A 17,597-nucleotide genomic window follows, 5' to 3' on the forward strand; every position below is an offset into this window, starting at 1 on the left:
GTGTGCCCAAGCCTCCTTCGTAGTTAACCGATCGATCGGCACGAGTGTGGCCTCGTCGTCGAACGCATCCTCCATCATTCATTCTTCGTCCTATGAGATCTCCTCCGGTGAGCTCAGAAGACTCGCCACTATGCATTTTGCTTACCGGGCCTGCCAGTTGTTCATAATGCTCTTGGTCGCCACGTCAGTTGTATTCCTCATATTTGGGTCGGCATGCTGCAGTGGCGGGTCATCTCCGCTTAGGACCGACATAAATGGGACACCCAGAGCAGAGGCACTCTCGAAGTGGATGCACGGGATAGAGTTTTGGGTGGGCCTGCTTTTTTGGACGCGTACATGGCACGAGTCCGAACGCCCGCAAACCTCCTCGGATTTGATGTCGGTTTGTGCGGTTTCAGATGCGCGGACGCGTCCATGGATGTTTGCAGCACGACGTTGGGTGAAAAAACAATGTACAAACACCGCGGTCCATATGTTTAGGGCAATTTGAGGTACACGTTGGAGCTGCCCTAACAACACATCTAATAAAACAGAAGCGGTAAGCGTGCATTTGGTAGGCTACATCCAGCCCAACCAGGCCCATTGGATGCACTTTTTTCGTGTTGGGATGTTTGTTTATATGCAATCACTATTGGCTCTGCATCGCACAGTTCTCAAATCAACCATTTCCAGTGAGACAGGCCCGGGCGATGCTCTTGAGCCCACGTGGGTGACTCTGGCGAGGCATGCCTGTACGTGGTTAGCAGGTATTTTCTTCTAAGCACCTCTTTAATCTCCTCCGTCCCTTCTACACAACTGTGCTTCGATTCTCGATAAACTGTACACGAAAATTATGCACCTTGATGTTCAAATTGCATTCAGGCGATCAGATCGTAGTTTTGTTCATTCTATATGCGGAATTTCACGTTCATATTTGAAGCATTTTTGGACGAATTTTGACAAATTTGTGAGACACGATCGATCGTTTGAAGTTTCCTTTCGGGAGTAGTTTCACCTCGCTGTTTGACACGACTTTTATATTGTGCGTTTTCTGTTTCACTAAGCATAGACGAGTAGATCTACATGTGATAGTTTGTGGAGGGCGGAGTGTTGTCGTCGATGGAGATAACTGCGGGGTAGACCTCCTCGCCGCAGGAGATGACATCGCAGAAGGCATCTTCGTGCGCAGAGGAGGTGTTGCCGTCGGCGTAGGCCAGGAAGCAGCCCTCGCTCCTCCAAACGTCGGCACGCCTGGTCGCGCTGCAGTCGGTGAGCTTCTTGGCTGCCGTGACAAGGCACGCCAGGCAGTCTCTCAGCACGGCGGCCAGGAGCAGCAGGAGGGTGTCCCAGAATGCGGCAGCAACGTCGTTGTCCGAGGCAGGGGGCGGGGTGCAGTCGACCATGGCATAGCTAGTCGTGAAACGCAACCCCATGGTGCGACTGGGCAGCAGGAGGATGAAGAAGAGGAGGGCGGTGGGGATGGCTATGGTGGTGAGCATGTAGGCGGGCGCCTTGGACGTGCGTGACAGCCCCTTGCGTCGGTGTGACAGTGGTAGTGAGTCGGTGGAGGAGGAACCACTAGAGATTAGACTCGGTTCTGGTCGTAGTGGCAGTGAACATTCTATTTTAACCTCTCTACTCAGTGTAGTTGCTAACTCCTAATCACGATGCATGTGTGCAACCAAACACCGGGTAGAGGAGTCTTCCATGATGCAGGTAACCAATCAACATGCAAATGTCGTATTTTGGCATGTATGTCCTCAACCAGACTCTACTCAGCCTAGCTCGTTTTTTCCATGCAACCTCAAAAAACGGTGCAGGTAACCAAACGCGCCCTAAGTGGACGCCTGTCGGCGCACGAGTTGGTGATGCACGCAAATCACAAAAGACCGTGCACTACGAATCAGGGGAAGGATGGTAGCAGGAATAATCTGGCACCAGGGCACGTCGGGGCATACATGTTTGACACGGTAGTGCACGGAGGCCAGGCCCACCCAGCCGATGCCAGCGACGGTGACCTTCTTTCACTACGCCCCGCTGCTCCTGGGAGGCGCTTCTGCTGGATGGAGCTTCCTCGGTGGCATAGAGAGGACGGAGGCCACCGGCTTCGGCACGAAGAGGGTCGTACACTAGCATATTCTTTGCGCCGACGGGAAGCTTCAGGGATCGCGCGAATGCGGGCGTGCTGCTCCAATGACGTGTGGTGGGCAGTCGAACCACAACATTTGTTGGCTCTTGGGTTGGATCCAGGTGGGATCTGGTTCCCATGGCTGGTTGTCCTCTTCGCATGGGTCGGCATCGATGTTGGCTTGCCTGACCGTGGTGGTACTATGGCACGACGGTTTTGCCCTCGTGTTGTCCATCTTAAGGGTACGCTGGTCGGTGGCCTGGTGGCGACGATGGTGTGGTTCTCCGGGAAGTGGGGGCGGCAACCCTGAATGGTGAGGTTGTGCGATGGGCTCAACAGCGAGCAGCGTTGTGGACGTGGTGACGTCTTTTTTTTGGCTATGTGGGTAGCAAGCTGAAGGAGGCGGGAGATTCTGGTGTCATTGTGGCTTCAACGGTGACGACTCTCTGGTCTGGATCTGAAGGCCTTGCGCTGGCGGCAGCGGCCCCTCTCGTGGGTTGGGTCAAAATTTTGATTCTACTAGTGGCACTTATGAGAGCATGAGTAAAAGCATTGCGTCAATGGCGCCGTCACCTCCGAGTGTCGCTTCTCTATTAGGGGCTTTGTTATATGTCCTCCTAGGCTGTTGATTTGACAACTTTATTAGAATTGCTTTAAACGATAAAATCCATATTTAAATCCTATAGTCAATTTGACATAAAAAATCTTTTCTGCGGCCTAGCGGCGACTGAGAGAAGGTGGCAAAATTTGCATAAAGTTCACTTGATAGGCTTTATCAGTCAACCATGGTCACACGCTGAACAATCTCCTCTCTCCCAAATGTCAACCACCATCGCTTTGTTACTTGTTCACCTCCACCTACTCCTGTGCGGCCATGGCGCCGCCGCCGTCGCAGCAACGGCGACACCGCCGCCTCTCCCGGTTCTGCCCGTCCCTTCCTACGCGCAGCTCCAGTGGCAGCTCTCCGAGATGGCCCTCTTCATCCACTTCGGGCCGAACACCTTCACGGACTCCGAGTGGGGCTCCGGCCACGCCGACCCCGCCGTGTTCGCGCCGTCCGCGCTCGACGCCGGCCAGTGGGCGCGCGTCGCGGCGGAGGGAGGGTTCGGCCGCGTGGTGCTCACGGCCAAGCACCACGACGGGTTCTGCCTCTGGCCGTCGGCGCTGACGGACTACTCGGTGGCCGCCTCGCCGTGGCGGGGTGGGGCGGGGGACGTCGTCGGCGAGCTCTCGGCCGCCGCGCGCGCGGAGGGGATCGGGCTGGGGCTGTACCTGTCGCCGTGGGACCGCCACGAGCCTGTGTACGGCGACACCGTCGCATACAATGAACACTACATGGGCCAAATGACGGAATTGCTCACCAGGTGTGTCAATCTGTGTGATCCGAATTACTACAATGTTATTGCCGCTGCATCTTTTATTTGCAAGTTTTTAGGAGAACTACTGAATCTAGAATGCAGGTCGTTGAAGATGTGATTTTGGAGTGAAAACTCAAAAAAGAGAATGCCTTCCTTCTTGACCTTTGCAGAAAACTGTAGTATCTGTTCTTGCAGGACTATGCTCTTGGATCAGGAGTACTCAGTGCTTATTGTTCTGCTCGATGGAAAACATGAAGTTTGGCCCTTGTGGTGTTTCCGTGGTGAAAATTACTGCGCTTTATCTCTATGATGATATTAACATTTCGAAAAGTCTAACGCCCACGCGTGTGGGCGTTTGCATCTCGCCCACACGCGTGGATCCGCGTCCATTTGTTAGCGCACGAATCTTGGCATGTTTCTAGTGCCACGTAGGACTGGGCTGGTGTGTGGGCATTCACCCGGTCGCCCACACGGCCGTTTCACCACACGGGAGGGGCTGGTGTGTGGGCGTTCAGCAGTTCGCCCACACGCCACTTTCCACTCACGCACAAGGGCTGGTGTGTGGGCATTTGCCATCTCGCCCACACACCCGTCTCATCTCCCACACCCAAGTTGGCACTTGCCATGTGTTTTGCAGTGTACATGGCAACTGCCCTAGTGTGCTTTATAAGCAGGTGGCAACTCTCTCTTTTTTTTTTACCCGAACATGTCAGTTGCCATGTATTTTTGCAGGGTACACGGCAACTGCCCTAGTGTGCTTGTAAGCAGATGGCAACTCTCTCTTTTTTACCCGAACATGTTGTTTTGCCATGTCTTTTTGTAGCACTACACGGCAAGTGCCTAGTGTTAGTAGGTGGCAACTCCTAAGGTTTTCAAATCATGGCAACTGTAGTAAACCAGACCATACATGGCAACTGCCTAGTGGTAAACCAGACCATACATGGCAACTGCCTAGTGGTAAACCAGACCATACATGGCAACAGCCGCAGTTGCCCAAAAATGGCATCTGGAACTTTTGACATTAGATGGCAACTGCAGTTGAGCAACCATGGCAACTGTAGTTGTCCGACATGGCAACCGTAGTTCAGCGACATGGCAACTGCAGTTAAACGAACATGGACAAGGGTCTGAACCATGGCAACTGCGGGCGCGCGGTGACTGTCACGCGGGGCGTGCGGGACCACGAGGTACGAGGCCTGACGTACGGGGCGTGTGGGCGTTATCTATTTCGCCCACATGCACGCGTGTAAGAGGAACCGGGAGGGAAAAAAAGAGGTGTGTGGGCATTACTTGTTTTGCCCACACGTAGGTGTGTGGGCTGTTCCTCTTATACACCACACAAAATGTGTGGGCAGACTCCCTAACGCCCACACGTGTGGCACTTATCGGTGTCCTAACATTTTGTACATATGCTTCTAGTACATTGCTTCATGCATTACTTTGGACTCCGTTGATTACACATAATCAACAGTGGTACATTTGGTACCTGGATTGTGGAGCGTGTGGATTCTACCCATATGTTTTGTGGCGGACTTGGTGCTTAAGCTGTTTCTAAGCAGTCTACAGATTCTTCCTTTTATATGTTCAGGTATGGAGATGTGGAGGAAGTTTGGCTTGATGGTGCAAAGGGCGACGACACGTACATGGATTACATGTTTGATGCCTGGTTTGCGCTTATCCATCAGCTCCAGCGAAGGGTGGTCATCTTCTCAGATGCTGGACCAGATACTAGATGGGTAGGAGACGAGGCGGGGATTGCGGGCCGTACTTGCTGGTCTCCTTTCAACAAGACCGTCGTGACAATTGGGCACATCATTCCTGAGTAAGTGATTTAGTCCTGCTTAATTGGAAAAGGTGCGATAACTATTGTTAATTAGTGTAAAGCCCACGCTTTAGTGTGGTTATTATTATATATTTTAGGTAGTCTATTTTAAAACATTTACATATAAAATTTGTAGTCTGTTAAGGATAGAGTTGCAAAGTATAAATATTGTATTGCTAAAAAAGTATAAACATCCTTGAAATGCATAAATAAATTTAAATGTTACTCCCTCCGTAAAGAAATATAAGAGCATTTAGATCACTAAAGTAGTGACCTAAACACTCTTATATTTCTTTACAGAGGAAGTACATTTTAGCATATAGTTTTCTAGTACAATTAAGGCTCAATGGTCGCATTTTTTGGGAAGTTATAAATTGAATTTTGTAATGTGTTAATCTATAAATTATTGTTCTTTTTATTCTTTTACAGTATGTCTTTTCATGTAAAGAAGTATTTTCACCAAGAGACATGTCTTTCCACGATGAGACACCTTTTACTACCAAGATCTAATGAACTGTTCTTTTCAGGGTACATGGCTTAACGTGGATTCCACATTAGGAGTTACTCCCTCCGTTCCAAATAGATGACTCAACTTTGTACTAACTCTATTTTGGAACGGAGGGAGTGGTTTAGAATAAAGAAGGATTATATACAATTATATTGTATTTAGTTGTATATAAAAATTTAGAGTGTTTGGTCAAAAATCATACCCTGCATTAGATCTTATCTCCCAGCTTACAATCACAGAGGTTATGTCACGTACTTCTGTTGAGATCCTAGCATGGATGAGACCTTTAGCCATAGGTAGACTTGGAATTTCAATAGCTTTTCTTGTGTGGATTCCTGTTTCTTGACAAACTGCCGAAATGCCTTAGTTGTAGAAAAATTAAGGTATGTATAATCTTCCCATTTAGCAGGAGACAAATATAATTAACATAACCGTGCTTCCATTTTTTTCTCTGTTTCGCATGAGGAAAAAATTAGTGCTGTAGTGCAATTATTGATTTGGAAGACAGCTGATGCTGCATAGCTTTACTGGAAGATGCATGAGAACGGACCGTTAAACTTTCATTCCCAGTACAGTACTACATTTGTACCGATACTTCCAACTACTGTAATGATAGCATATCTTGAGGAACTATTGTCCTTCCAAAGTACTACCTAACTATAACCTCTAAACAGACAGCTAATGATAATACTTGATCTAAATAAATACTGCAGCTATCTTCACTTTGAAGGTAAGCTTCATTCATGGCATCGGGCGGTTGAAAGTACTTAATTAGGGTAATATTATTTAGCAGAATTTGGTGATGGATGTGTGGACCAAAAAATACCCACTACAGTGCCTCCTTTAGTAGAAAACACAATCAAGACAGCATGTTTTGGGATGTGATTTACGTACTGGGTTGCCTCAGAATGAAATGAGCTATAAGAATGGCTACAAACTATGAAATTATTTTATTCATATTCAGATTCCAAAGTTAAAATCCCTTGTTAAACCAAAAATTGGACTAGTGCACTTGATTCCTTTACTATGTGTAGCAACGACAACCATGAAAATGATTGGCATGAAATAACCTGTAGTTGGTTCATATACTTTTAGACTATGCCTCTATGGCGTATTGGCATTGACATCTCATCTCATAATGGTACAACCTGCAGTGTTCTGATTTTGAGGGATGTTTACTGAAAGAGGAGTTCGCTTGTCATTGACAAGCATATTGCTTTTAAGAAACCATTAGTCTACTGACTGGCATGCCAACTTTATTGCCAGATACTCACAAAGTGGGGATCAATTTGGTGAAGAATGGGTTCCTGCAGAATGTGATGTTTCCATCAGGCCAGGGTGGTTCTGGCATGCCTCAGAGAAACCAAAAAGTGCTGTAACCCTGCTTGACATATACTACAAATCAGTTGGTAGAAATTGTCTCCTCATATTGAATGTTCCTCCCAATTCATCCGGGCTTATTTCCGATGAAGATATGCAAGTCCTTCAGGAATTCACCGAGATCCGACGGACGATCTTCTCTCACAACTTTGCTGCCAATGCGACTGGCACAGCAAGCAGTGTGCGTGGTGGGTTGGAGAACCTGCAGTTTGCGCCCTCCAACACCCTCCGAGATAGCATATACTCCTACTGGGCACCACAGGAAGGGCAGACAAGCTGGGAAATGCTCTTCGACCTCGGGCGATCCACTTCCTTCAACTTGCTCCAGCTCCAGGAGCCTATCCAGATGGGACAGCGTGTGATCGAGTTCCATGTGGATGTCCTACTGGGTGGACTGTGGCAAACAATTCTTGAAGGCACGACAATTGGGTACAAGAGGCTGCTCCGGTTCCCCGCCGTCGACGCCCGGTACCTGAAGCTATATGTCGACAGTGCACGCGCAGACCCACTGATTGCATTCGTTGGTGTTTTCATGGATCCCTTCTCGGATGCATATGGGTTAGACCATGAGAAGCCATCCCATACTAATAGCAGTGAAGTCATAATGTTAAGGAGAGGCCACGCTGCTGGCAACAGGAGTACTGCTACGATGTAAGCCCGAGCGCAGTTTGTGAAGTGCCACTTGAGATTTCCCAGTGTCATGTTTCATCATCATCTGGCCTTGTTTTGGGATCAACTTGGTGTTCGTGTATATCTTACGATTCGATTGAAGACGAAGCGCATGGTGTTCGACGGTAAAGCGGTATGTGTGCACATATTTTCCGTCAGTATGGATTGTTCCTTGAAGCATTCTGAAGTACAGTAACAAATTTAGTTTCTGCAACCAAGCATGGTTGATCATCCTTTGTACTTTCCCAGGCCAGTTCTTGTTCTGAAAAATTCGCTGAAGAATGGTGTGATCAGAAACCTTGTACACTGTTCTTGAATAATGTGATTTTTATTTTGAATGCACTGAATAATGTGATGAGGAACTCTGCTTTCGGTGAAGCTATTGTCAATTTCCGTATCACTGCGTCTCTGAAGATGATAATTCACAAACCGCCCTGCTTTACGTATCCTACACTCGAAAGCGTAAATTGGCTGCTTTGCCGTCTTCCACCTCACAGATGCACATAGCCGCCCATGGCTCGGCCTCGCACGGCCCCCGTGTAAACCCCAGATTTATCGAGCAGGCGGAGCCGCTCTCGCCGCCGCCGGCGACAATGTCCGACCAGCAGCCGCCCAGCACCCTCCTCCCCCTCGCCTCCCTTCCCCCAAACCCTAACCCTACCCCGCCCCCCGTACCCGCCCCCACCCTTGCCCTCCACATCCCCGCCTTCCCCAGCCCCAGCAAGCGCAAGCGCACCGGGTTCCGCCGCAAAGTCCCCTCCGCCGCCTCCCCTGCTCCTCACCCGCCAGTTCCCCCCTCCGCCGCGGACGACATCATCGTGATCAACCGGGAGCCGACAGCGGAGGCCGTCACCGCGCTCACCGCCGGGTTTCCCGCGGATTCCCTCACCGACGAGGAGATCGAGGCGGGGGTGGTCTCCGACGTGGGCGGCATCGAGCAGGTCAACTACATCCTCATCCGCAACCACCTCCTCACCAGGTGGCGCGAGACCTTCAACTCATGGCTCGCCAAGGAGTCCTTTGCCTCGCTCATCCCGCCCCACTGCGAGCACCTCCTCACCTCCGCCTACAACTTCCTCGTCTCCCACGGCCACGTCAACTTCGGCGTCGCCCCCGCCATCAAGGAGCGCCTCCCCAAGGAGCCCACCAGGCCCAACACTGTCATCGTTGTCGGCGCTGGCCTTGCTGGGCTTGCCGCGGCACGGCACTTGCTGGCGTCCGGCTTTAAAGTGATTGTATTGGAGGGGCGCAAGCGGTGCGGTGGCCGCGTGTACACGAAGAAGATGGAAGGTGGTGGGCACTCAGCTGCTGCTGACCTCGGTGGCAGCGTGCTTACCGGCACATTTGGGAACCCACTCGGTGTTGTGGCTAAGCAGCTCGGCTTGCCGATGCATAAGATCAGAGACAAGTGCCCACTGTATCGGCCGGATGGGTCGCCAGTTGATCCGGAGGTGGATAAGGAAGTGGAGGGAACATATAACAAGTTTCTTGATAATGCCAGCCACCTGCGGGCGGCCATGGGGGATGTGGCGATGGATATCTCTCTTGGGGCGGCGCTTGAGACATTACGGCAGTCTGATGGGGGTATCTCCTCAGAGGAGGAGATAAACTTGTTCAATTGGCATATAGCAAATCTGGAGTACGCCAATGCAGGATTATCTTCAAGGCTTAGCTTTGCATTCTGGGACCAGGACGATCCGTATGACATGGGTGGGGATCACTGCTTCTTGCCTGGTGGCAACGGGAGGCTTGTACAGGCCCTGGCAGAGAATGTGCCCATTGTTTACGAGAGGACAGTGCACACTATACGGTATGGAGGGGATGGCGTGCAGGTGGTTGTCAATGGTGGTCAGGTGTATGAAGGGGACATGGCGCTGTGCACTGTACCACTTGGGGTTCTGAAAAATGGGGGTATCAAGTTTGTACCTGAGCTGCCACAAAGGAAGCTTGATAGTATCAAGAAACTAGGCTTTGGGTTGTTAAACAAGGTCGCGATGTTGTTTCCTCATGTTTTTTGGAGCACCGACCTTGATACCTTTGGACATCTGACTGAAAATCCAAGTCACCGAGGGGAGTTCTTTCTGTTCTATAGCTATGCAACAGTGGCTGGTGGTCCATTGTTGATGGCTTTGGTTGCTGGTGAGGCTGCCCACAACTTTGAAACCACGCCGCCAACTGATGCTGTCAGCTCTGTTCTTCAGATACTGAGGGGTAAGACTTGAATTTGATAATTCTATCATAAAGTTGCATTTTTGTTACTACGTCCGTTCCTAAATATAAGTCTTTTTAGAGATTCTAATACAGACTACATACGGAGCAAAATGAGTGAATCTACACTCTAAAATGCGTCTACATACATCGGTATGTAGTCCCATATTGAAATATCTAGAAGGTCTTATATTTAGAAACGGAGGGAGTATCTAATAACAGAGCATGTAAGGTATTCAATACCTCTCACAACTGATTACTAGAGCAGAATCTTGGTTCTGTTCATCTCGTCAATTGCACTGAAATATGTAGTTTTTATTCATGCTGTAGTTGTACCAATGAATTTAACTGCTCAAAAATGGTTTCTGTCTAAAAAGTGAACCTTGGTTTCTGTCTAAAAAGAGAACCTTGTATGTTGCAGGTATCTATGAACCACAGGGAGTTGAAGTACCAGATCCTCTACAGAGTGTTTGCACTAGATGGGGCACAGACTCTTTCAGTCTAGGTTCATATTCGCATGTTGCTGTTGGAGCATCTGGAGATGACTATGACATATTAGCCGAAAGTGTTGGAGACGGCCGATTGTTTTTTGCTGGAGAAGCCACCACAAGGCGTTACCCTGCAACGATGCATGGAGCTTTTATTACTGGCGTACGAGAAGCTGCTAACATCAATATCCATGCCACCGCCCGAGCAACAAAGACCAAAGTAGTAAAAAGCCCATCTACAAATGCTCAAGCTTGTGCTACCTTACTAGTAGACCTGTTTAGGCAACCAGACTTGGAATTTGGGAGCTTCTCTGTCATTTTAGGCGGAAAAGCCTCGGATCCCAAATCTCCAGCCATTCTGAAGGTGGAACTAGGTGGCCCTCAGAAGAAAAGTGCGACCGAAGGAGGGAAAAAAGAGCAGCACCACTCAAACAAATCGTTGTTTCAGCAGCTACAGTCACATTTCAACCAGCAGCAGCAGCTCTTTGTGTATACATTACTGTCGCGGCAGCAGGCTATGGAGCTAAGAGAGGTTAGAGGGGGTGATGAGATGAGGCTGCATTACCTCTGTGAAACACTGGGCGTGAAATTAGTTGGCAGGAAAGGTCTTGGTCCTGGGGCTGATGCTGTGATTGCTTCCATTAAGGCGGACCGGAACAGCAGTAGAACTAAATCTGGCCCCTCGAAGCTGAGAGTGCGGGTTTCTAAACCCCAACCTTCTGCTAAATCGTGATCCCTGACTACTGATTCTGTTAGGAGCCTGGATGTACATAATTTGATAGAGTTGTTGTCTTTGTTGTTCAATCATACTTCTGCTTGGATATTCATTTGGATGGAGCCTCTCCTCAGATGTGCTCACAATCTCATGCCTCATGTTTGGTGATGGTTTGATGATGCCACTATCTAGATTTCGGGTAGGGCATCCAAATTTGCGTAACGTCCAATTTATTTGTACCATTACGGCTTACCCTTGAAGAAGGTTGTGTTTGAGATGTTCATTCAAATGTTCAAATGGGAGAAGTTGGTTAACTGGTGTGCATGAACTTTAGTAATTTAAAAGGAAACATGTCTGCTATTTTTAGTTGTAATTTCTTCTTATATACTCCGTCCGGAAATACTTGTCATAGCAATGAATAAAAATGGATGTATTTAGAACTAAAATATGTCTAGATACATCCATTTCTTCGACAAGTATTTTCGGACGGAGGGAGCACAAGTTTATTTGCCATGTTTGATAATTGATTGGCCATGAATTGTGTAACGGCCGGTAATTGCTGCAATGTGAGCAATCCATTATCTAGACAAAGCTTCAAGGATCGGCCAGCCATTTCTTTGCGTTGTTGTTCATTGGTTTATCGTTTGGCAGCAATTGTACATCTAACGACAACAATATCCAATCGTGCAATCACTAGTCACCGCTGACTGAGTTGCCCCAGTCTTTGAATGGCTGCGAGTGAAAATGTTCCTCTTCAATAGAGCATCCAGATTTGCAGGCAGCTCATTCTCAGAGATACCAGAACAGCCCACTTCCATCAGTAGCAGCATTAGTTGCTGATGTATTACAGTCATGGTTCAATTAGAGTGTAAAATGCTTTGCGAGTAAATCATGAAAAATAATGGCGCCTGCCTGGGAGAGAAACTAGCAACACGCTGATCAGTTTAACATTGCCCTTCCTTTCCACGTCAAACAAGACTTTTCAGAAAAGGATAAATCCGAGGTACAGTGCATAACTAAGTACATGAAAACAGCATCACTGCAAGCCAAAGCCTAGAAATCACGAATGCAACCACAACCGATCCCGTAGCCTCTCTTCCCCTGCACCAAACATCTCATCTACCCTTTCTCCATCCCGGTAGAAATGGAAGGTCGGAGTGTATCGTATGTTCTGAGTTGTTTCAGGGCACTCATCAACATGGGCATAGACGAAAGTAAGATTCTTGAATTCGTTGCTGAATTTGCAGAAGGGTGGAAGAATCTGATTGCAAACACCGCACCTGGGTAATCGACAGGGGTGAGTTGAGTACTTGAGTTAATCACATTATGAGGAAATTGGAGACAACATCTCCTATGTATTCTCACTAACGAACAGTAGTGATAAGCAAACCGTTAAGCTATGCAACATATTAGTATTATACAGCATGTAATGGAACAAACTTTAGATACATAGCTAGTAGTAGATAACTTATTTCTACAGAAGAGGTGCCTAAGTAAGCGTTTGTTTTATAAAATAAGCACCGGTGCTTAAGAAAAAACCACTCATTTTCACAAGCACCCCTGTAAGCACCTTGCATTGTACATATGCAGGTTTCACCAATTTAGACATGAAGCTTGCATTGGAAAAACTGGGCTCATATCAATCTCAATAATTAGCTCTGTGTGTTGCATACTCTCCACATACATCCTAAAATGGCTGCAGAATTACATAACATAGACATAGTACTGCAACAACTGATTATTACTCAATTGGGCAGAATAGTATGCAAGTCATCAAGCAGTCAAAATATTGATGCACCATCTTTAGTATAGTTGCTAGTAGTTACAGTGTAAGGTTCTCAATGCAAGAAGAAACAAAAGGTACATAGCAAGAAGGTTACATACCATGAGGCCCCATAGTTGATCACAGCCTGCAATGGAAGAAAGCCAAAGAGTTCAATCAAAACAAACTTTCAGGCGACAAATTTCCACGGACTTGAAAGATCATAGATACTCTAGTAACAAATCTACTTTTTTTAGGCTCGTGCCTGTTTACATTTCATGCTCATTTTCTGGCTATCATGTGACAGAAAAGAAACATGGTTTTACTATCTCATTATTGTGTCTGCCAGTGCCAGTTAAACAGAGGTAGTCCAGCATGAATGTCAGTATTTTCACCATGTGTGCTATTAAATAAAAAAACCGAAGGCACGTAGAGGTAACAACTACACTTACAGAAGCCTTGGAGGATTTGAGGGAATCAAGCATGTGTCTCAACTGCGGGTCGCTGCCAGCGCATCGCACGCTGCCATGGGAGCCACCTGGAAGGGGCAGTCCGGTGCCCTCCAAACCTGTCTTCCTGGCTTCCTCCTTCCTATTGCCTGCCTCGCCGCTCATATCACCCACCAGGTTTCTTCTGCAGCTAGAATCCCTCAAAAGCCTGCAGTTGGAGCCAGAATTTAGGATCACAGTATACAAAACCCTTATAAATCCTGACACTGAAGGGTCGTTCCTCCACTGGAATGAGGAAGAGATCACGGATGCCACACCGCTTGCAACTGATCTCACCAGTCAGGGGCAGACCAACCAACTGGGTGAGCGAGCACTATATAGCTCATAGGCATAAAATTGGAATGTTGCTTCTAAAAATGGATTACTAACAAAAAAAATATGTTCTCAGGTATGGAAAATTATGACAATCTCTTCAAGCATCAAAGTTTGCATCAATTCTTTGCACGGTCGCCACCCATCCCAAAACCTAGGGTTTAAAGGATTGCCCAAATGATGCAACAGAACATACAAGCAAGAAAAGAAGAAGGAAGAAACCTTATCTAGCAGCTGTGTCACTGATCCACCAGGAGGGCGGCTTCGGAGGTGGAAGGGGTCTGGGAGGCGTCCTAGTGTCAGCGGCTTTTGGGCTCCATTATGTGGACTTCACCAATTTGTGAATTATGGACTTGGTGGATCAGAGCTCCACGGAGAAAGCGGGGGCTGTGGTAGCGTCACGCGATACGGGGAGGCGGTGGCGATCTCGACGGGAAAGCGGTGCAAGAGGGAGCGCGGCGGCGGCCGGCGAGAGGCTTCGCGCGGCTGTGAGATCGACGGGAGGGGCTCCTCTCTCACACGGACTGAGGCTGCGTTTGGTTGAGCTGCAAATTCTGAAAAGGCTGCTGTGAGCTGTGAGAAAGCTGCTGTGAACTTCCAGCTGTGGAAAAGCTGGAAGCTGTTTGCTTGAAATAACTGTGAAATTGTAGATTTGGCTGTGAATTGTCTGTAATGCCCCTGGGCCATGAGTGAATATGTTTACATGCTAATTAAACCTTAAAGCAGTGATTTGTACATTGGTAGACAATAGAACAACCTTTTTGCAAAGGAAATTTGTGACAATGAAGATGATTCATAGCTAACACATACGCAATTCAACGACTATACTTTGATGTTACATATTACATATAAATAGATATTGACCCCATAATAATATTACAAAAGGCATGCACCATAGAAAATACATATGGTTCACATGATGATGGCCTCCATCAAGGCATCAACATAGCTAACCTATGTTGCTATCACGAGACAAGCATCAGCTATCCTACTATGAATAGTGTTCATGGTATCTTTGTTCTCTTCCTCTTCAGCTTTTCATGACATCTCATTCTTTGTGTTTTTGTTTAATTTCTCTTCTTCCATGACACGGCCAAGACAATCACTGAAGCTAAAACCCAGGCAATTTCGGAAATGTTTTCAGCGAGAAATCTATCCAGTGAGATAAACCACTGCTGCACCATACTGTCATTTATCAAGCAATTGTTCAGACTTATCTTAAAATCAACGAAATGTACGACTCCCTTCAGCTGGGCTTGAGGATGATAATCAAAGGCTAGCTTAACAATTGATGAAACATGCCAATTACACTGCAGTTTATAGTCAGGAAAAATATGACACAGTTTTACTTTTACTTGTTCATTCAAGAGAGGAAAATGGGTCTTCCAAAGATTGGATGACAAAACGAGACAAGCATACAGAGTAGCAAAGGCTTTGCTTGCCAAGTTGCCAGGCAGCGACTCATGGCTTTGCTAAATCTAATAATCAATCTCGGTAGAAATGCAACAAGCAAGTGATATCAATAGAAAGAAGCTGCCCAGAACCGTTACTGACGAAGTCACCAGTGAATAATGAACACTGGTGATGAAATACAGCAAATGCAATGATTCAGAATAACACCAAGACGTTCAGTACAGAGTACTGCAAGGAATTTCAGATACTTCAGTTGCAGTAGTTGTCAAACAAAAATATCAGTCCACTAATCTTCAAAGTATACTAATTCTGCATTAGCGTGACAGGGAAATACTGAGCAACACCATGGATGAAGTAAAGAAACCATTCGTTGATTTTTTTTTTTGGGTTTACAAACAAAATGGAGACCTGATAGCCTTGCTGGTGGCAACAAGATGGTAACATCAGACACTGCACTAGTAGGAACATAGCACACGAACGAGGGCCGCCGTAATGAGAGAGGGGGGGGGGGGGGGGGGGGGGGGGGGGGTGCGGGGCGGGCAAGAGGGAAGAGGGAGGAGGAAGGAAGGAGGAGGGAGGGAGGAAGGAGAAGGAGGGAGGGAGGAAGGAGAGAGGAGGCTGTACCTGGGCGGAGGGTGGAGGTTCGCCGGCGCGGGCGGCGGGCGGCGGCCAACCCTAGCCTGCGTTTCCTGCCTTCCTGGGAGGCTCGATTCCTGTCGGTCGTGCGCGAGTGCGAAGCAGGTCGTTCGTTTCTAGTGAAAGACGGCGAACGGGTATTCACTTGCTAGTGGTATCGGGGGTAATAATTCTCAATTTTAGAAACAGCTTTGGCCAATTCTTTTTTTTTTCAGAGTACACCTAGGTGTACTATAGCTTTATACAAGACAAAAAAACAATTACAAGAGAACTACACTCGCTGCAAACAACGAGTGTAGCATGAACACCACATCCGGGTAAAACCAAATAACCTACGACCAAGCAAAACTACAAACAAGCTTTTGATTCTTCAGAATCAGCTTTTGAGAAACTTCCCACAAAATCAGCCAGAATCAGCCGTTGAGTTCTTTTCTGAGATTGTGGCGTAAGATTATGGGATAAGTTGTGTGTTGAAATGTCTATAATGTCCCTGAACTGAAACTGGATGCTGAATTGCTATCACTTGAAACAAGACGAACATGTACAGAGAAGAACTAATTACCATGGCATCCATTCATTGGTCCATCCATTCATCGGTTCATCCATCCATTCATTCATCCATGTACAGAGTGGAACAGAGAAGACAGAGAGGAGATGAGACAGAGCAAAGATGAGACAGAGAGGAGAGCTCACCTGAGGCAACGGCCCGAGCGAACTCCGTCCTTCTCGACAGAGCTTCCACGCAAGCAAAACCCCTTTGATCATTTCTATATCGACCATTCTTTCTCTCTCATGCTTGTGTTAGATTTTTCTACTGTTGTTCGATAGCTCCTATTTTGATGCATAGGCTGCTTTTGTAACCTGATGTTGTTACTTTACCTATTATCATATATGCTTAGTATAGGTTGGTTAGTGATCCATCAGTGGCCCCGCGCCCTTGTCTGTGTTGCCATGCTTTGCTTTCGGATGACTCAATCAATGTGATAGACGTGCAGAGACCGACACATCACCGACAGCCTCCTTTAGTTGTACGACTCTATAGAGCTACTATCGAATGCCGAGGGTGATACCTCATATCTCACTCCTGATGATATCTCTGTAGTGTAGCTAATCGATCATGGATTACATAGGGTGATTCCTTGTTCACCACTCCCGATGATGACTTTGTCGTGCAACACCTCAAGTGTGAACCCTTCAAGGGTGATTCCTCCAAGGTCACCTTGATGGCTACATCGAGTAGGAATCCATCGAGGGTGATTCCTCAGATTCCCCATTAATGTTATGGACACGCGGATAACTTGACCTTCACCTCAGTCCTTTGTTGAAGTCGGGTCGACCCAAGGGGTACCCATGAGAGTTATTGAAGTCGGGTTGACCATGAGGGTACCCGCAAAGATAATGACGTGGCATGATCGGGCAGGCATAGACCGCCCTGGAGAGGGATGGGCCTGGCCCTTGTACTAAGTCCGCGAGATGAGACGATAGGATCACTATTCGTTTTTCGCGAGCTCCCTATACACTAAGGGGTTTGGATATGTGATTTGAGTAGGCCTCTAGCCTTTTCGCACTAACCACCACGCAGGAATAAGTATGGGCACTCGACGTCGTACAATTTCTTCCAAAAGCTTTATCAGACGTACAGTTCAGCATTGCGGCACAGTCGGGCAGGTGCCATCCAGGACAGAGGTGGTGCTTGGACCTGACCCTGCT

The 17,597-nt window shown here is 47.5% G+C and overlaps 3 protein-coding genes across 3 annotated transcripts; 2 read left to right on the forward strand and 1 right to left on the reverse strand.

The window, feature by feature from the left end:
- Positions 1–2,882: 2,882 nt before the first annotated feature.
- On the forward strand, positions 2,883–8,186 carry LOC123054188 (putative alpha-L-fucosidase 1). Its single transcript, XM_044477900.1, has 3 exons — positions 2,883–3,471; positions 5,054–5,287; positions 7,062–8,186. Exons 1-3 carry the CDS (start codon positions 2,927–2,929, stop codon positions 7,828–7,830), a joined length of 1,548 nt encoding a protein of 515 aa, XP_044333835.1. The 5' UTR covers positions 2,883–2,926; the 3' UTR covers positions 7,831–8,186.
- A 110-nt stretch (positions 8,187–8,296) lies between these two features.
- LOC123054187 (lysine-specific histone demethylase 1 homolog 3) lies at positions 8,297–11,538 on the forward strand. The gene is made up of 2 exons (XM_044477899.1): positions 8,297–10,055; positions 10,474–11,538. The coding sequence occupies exons 1-2, from the start codon at positions 8,342–8,344 to the stop codon at positions 11,271–11,273; spliced, it is 2,514 nt and encodes an 837-aa protein (XP_044333834.1). The 5' UTR covers positions 8,297–8,341; the 3' UTR covers positions 11,274–11,538.
- Positions 11,539–12,140: 602 nt separating this feature from the next.
- LOC123054189 (thioredoxin-like 3-3) lies at positions 12,141–16,019 on the reverse strand. The gene is made up of 4 exons (XM_044477902.1): positions 15,876–16,019; positions 13,470–13,674; positions 13,140–13,165; positions 12,141–12,535 (listed from the first exon to the last, which is right to left on the reverse strand). The coding sequence occupies exons 2-4, from the start codon at positions 13,629–13,631 to the stop codon at positions 12,316–12,318; spliced, it is 408 nt and encodes a 135-aa protein (XP_044333837.1). The 5' UTR covers positions 13,632–13,674; positions 15,876–16,019; the 3' UTR covers positions 12,141–12,315.
- Between the last annotated feature and the right edge of the window lie 1,578 nt (positions 16,020–17,597).

The sequence above is a fragment of the Triticum aestivum genome, chromosome 2D (assembly GCF_018294505.1).
Source record: "Triticum aestivum cultivar Chinese Spring chromosome 2D, IWGSC CS RefSeq v2.1, whole genome shotgun sequence".
Lineage (NCBI taxonomy): Eukaryota > Viridiplantae > Streptophyta > Magnoliopsida > Poales > Poaceae > Triticum > Triticum aestivum.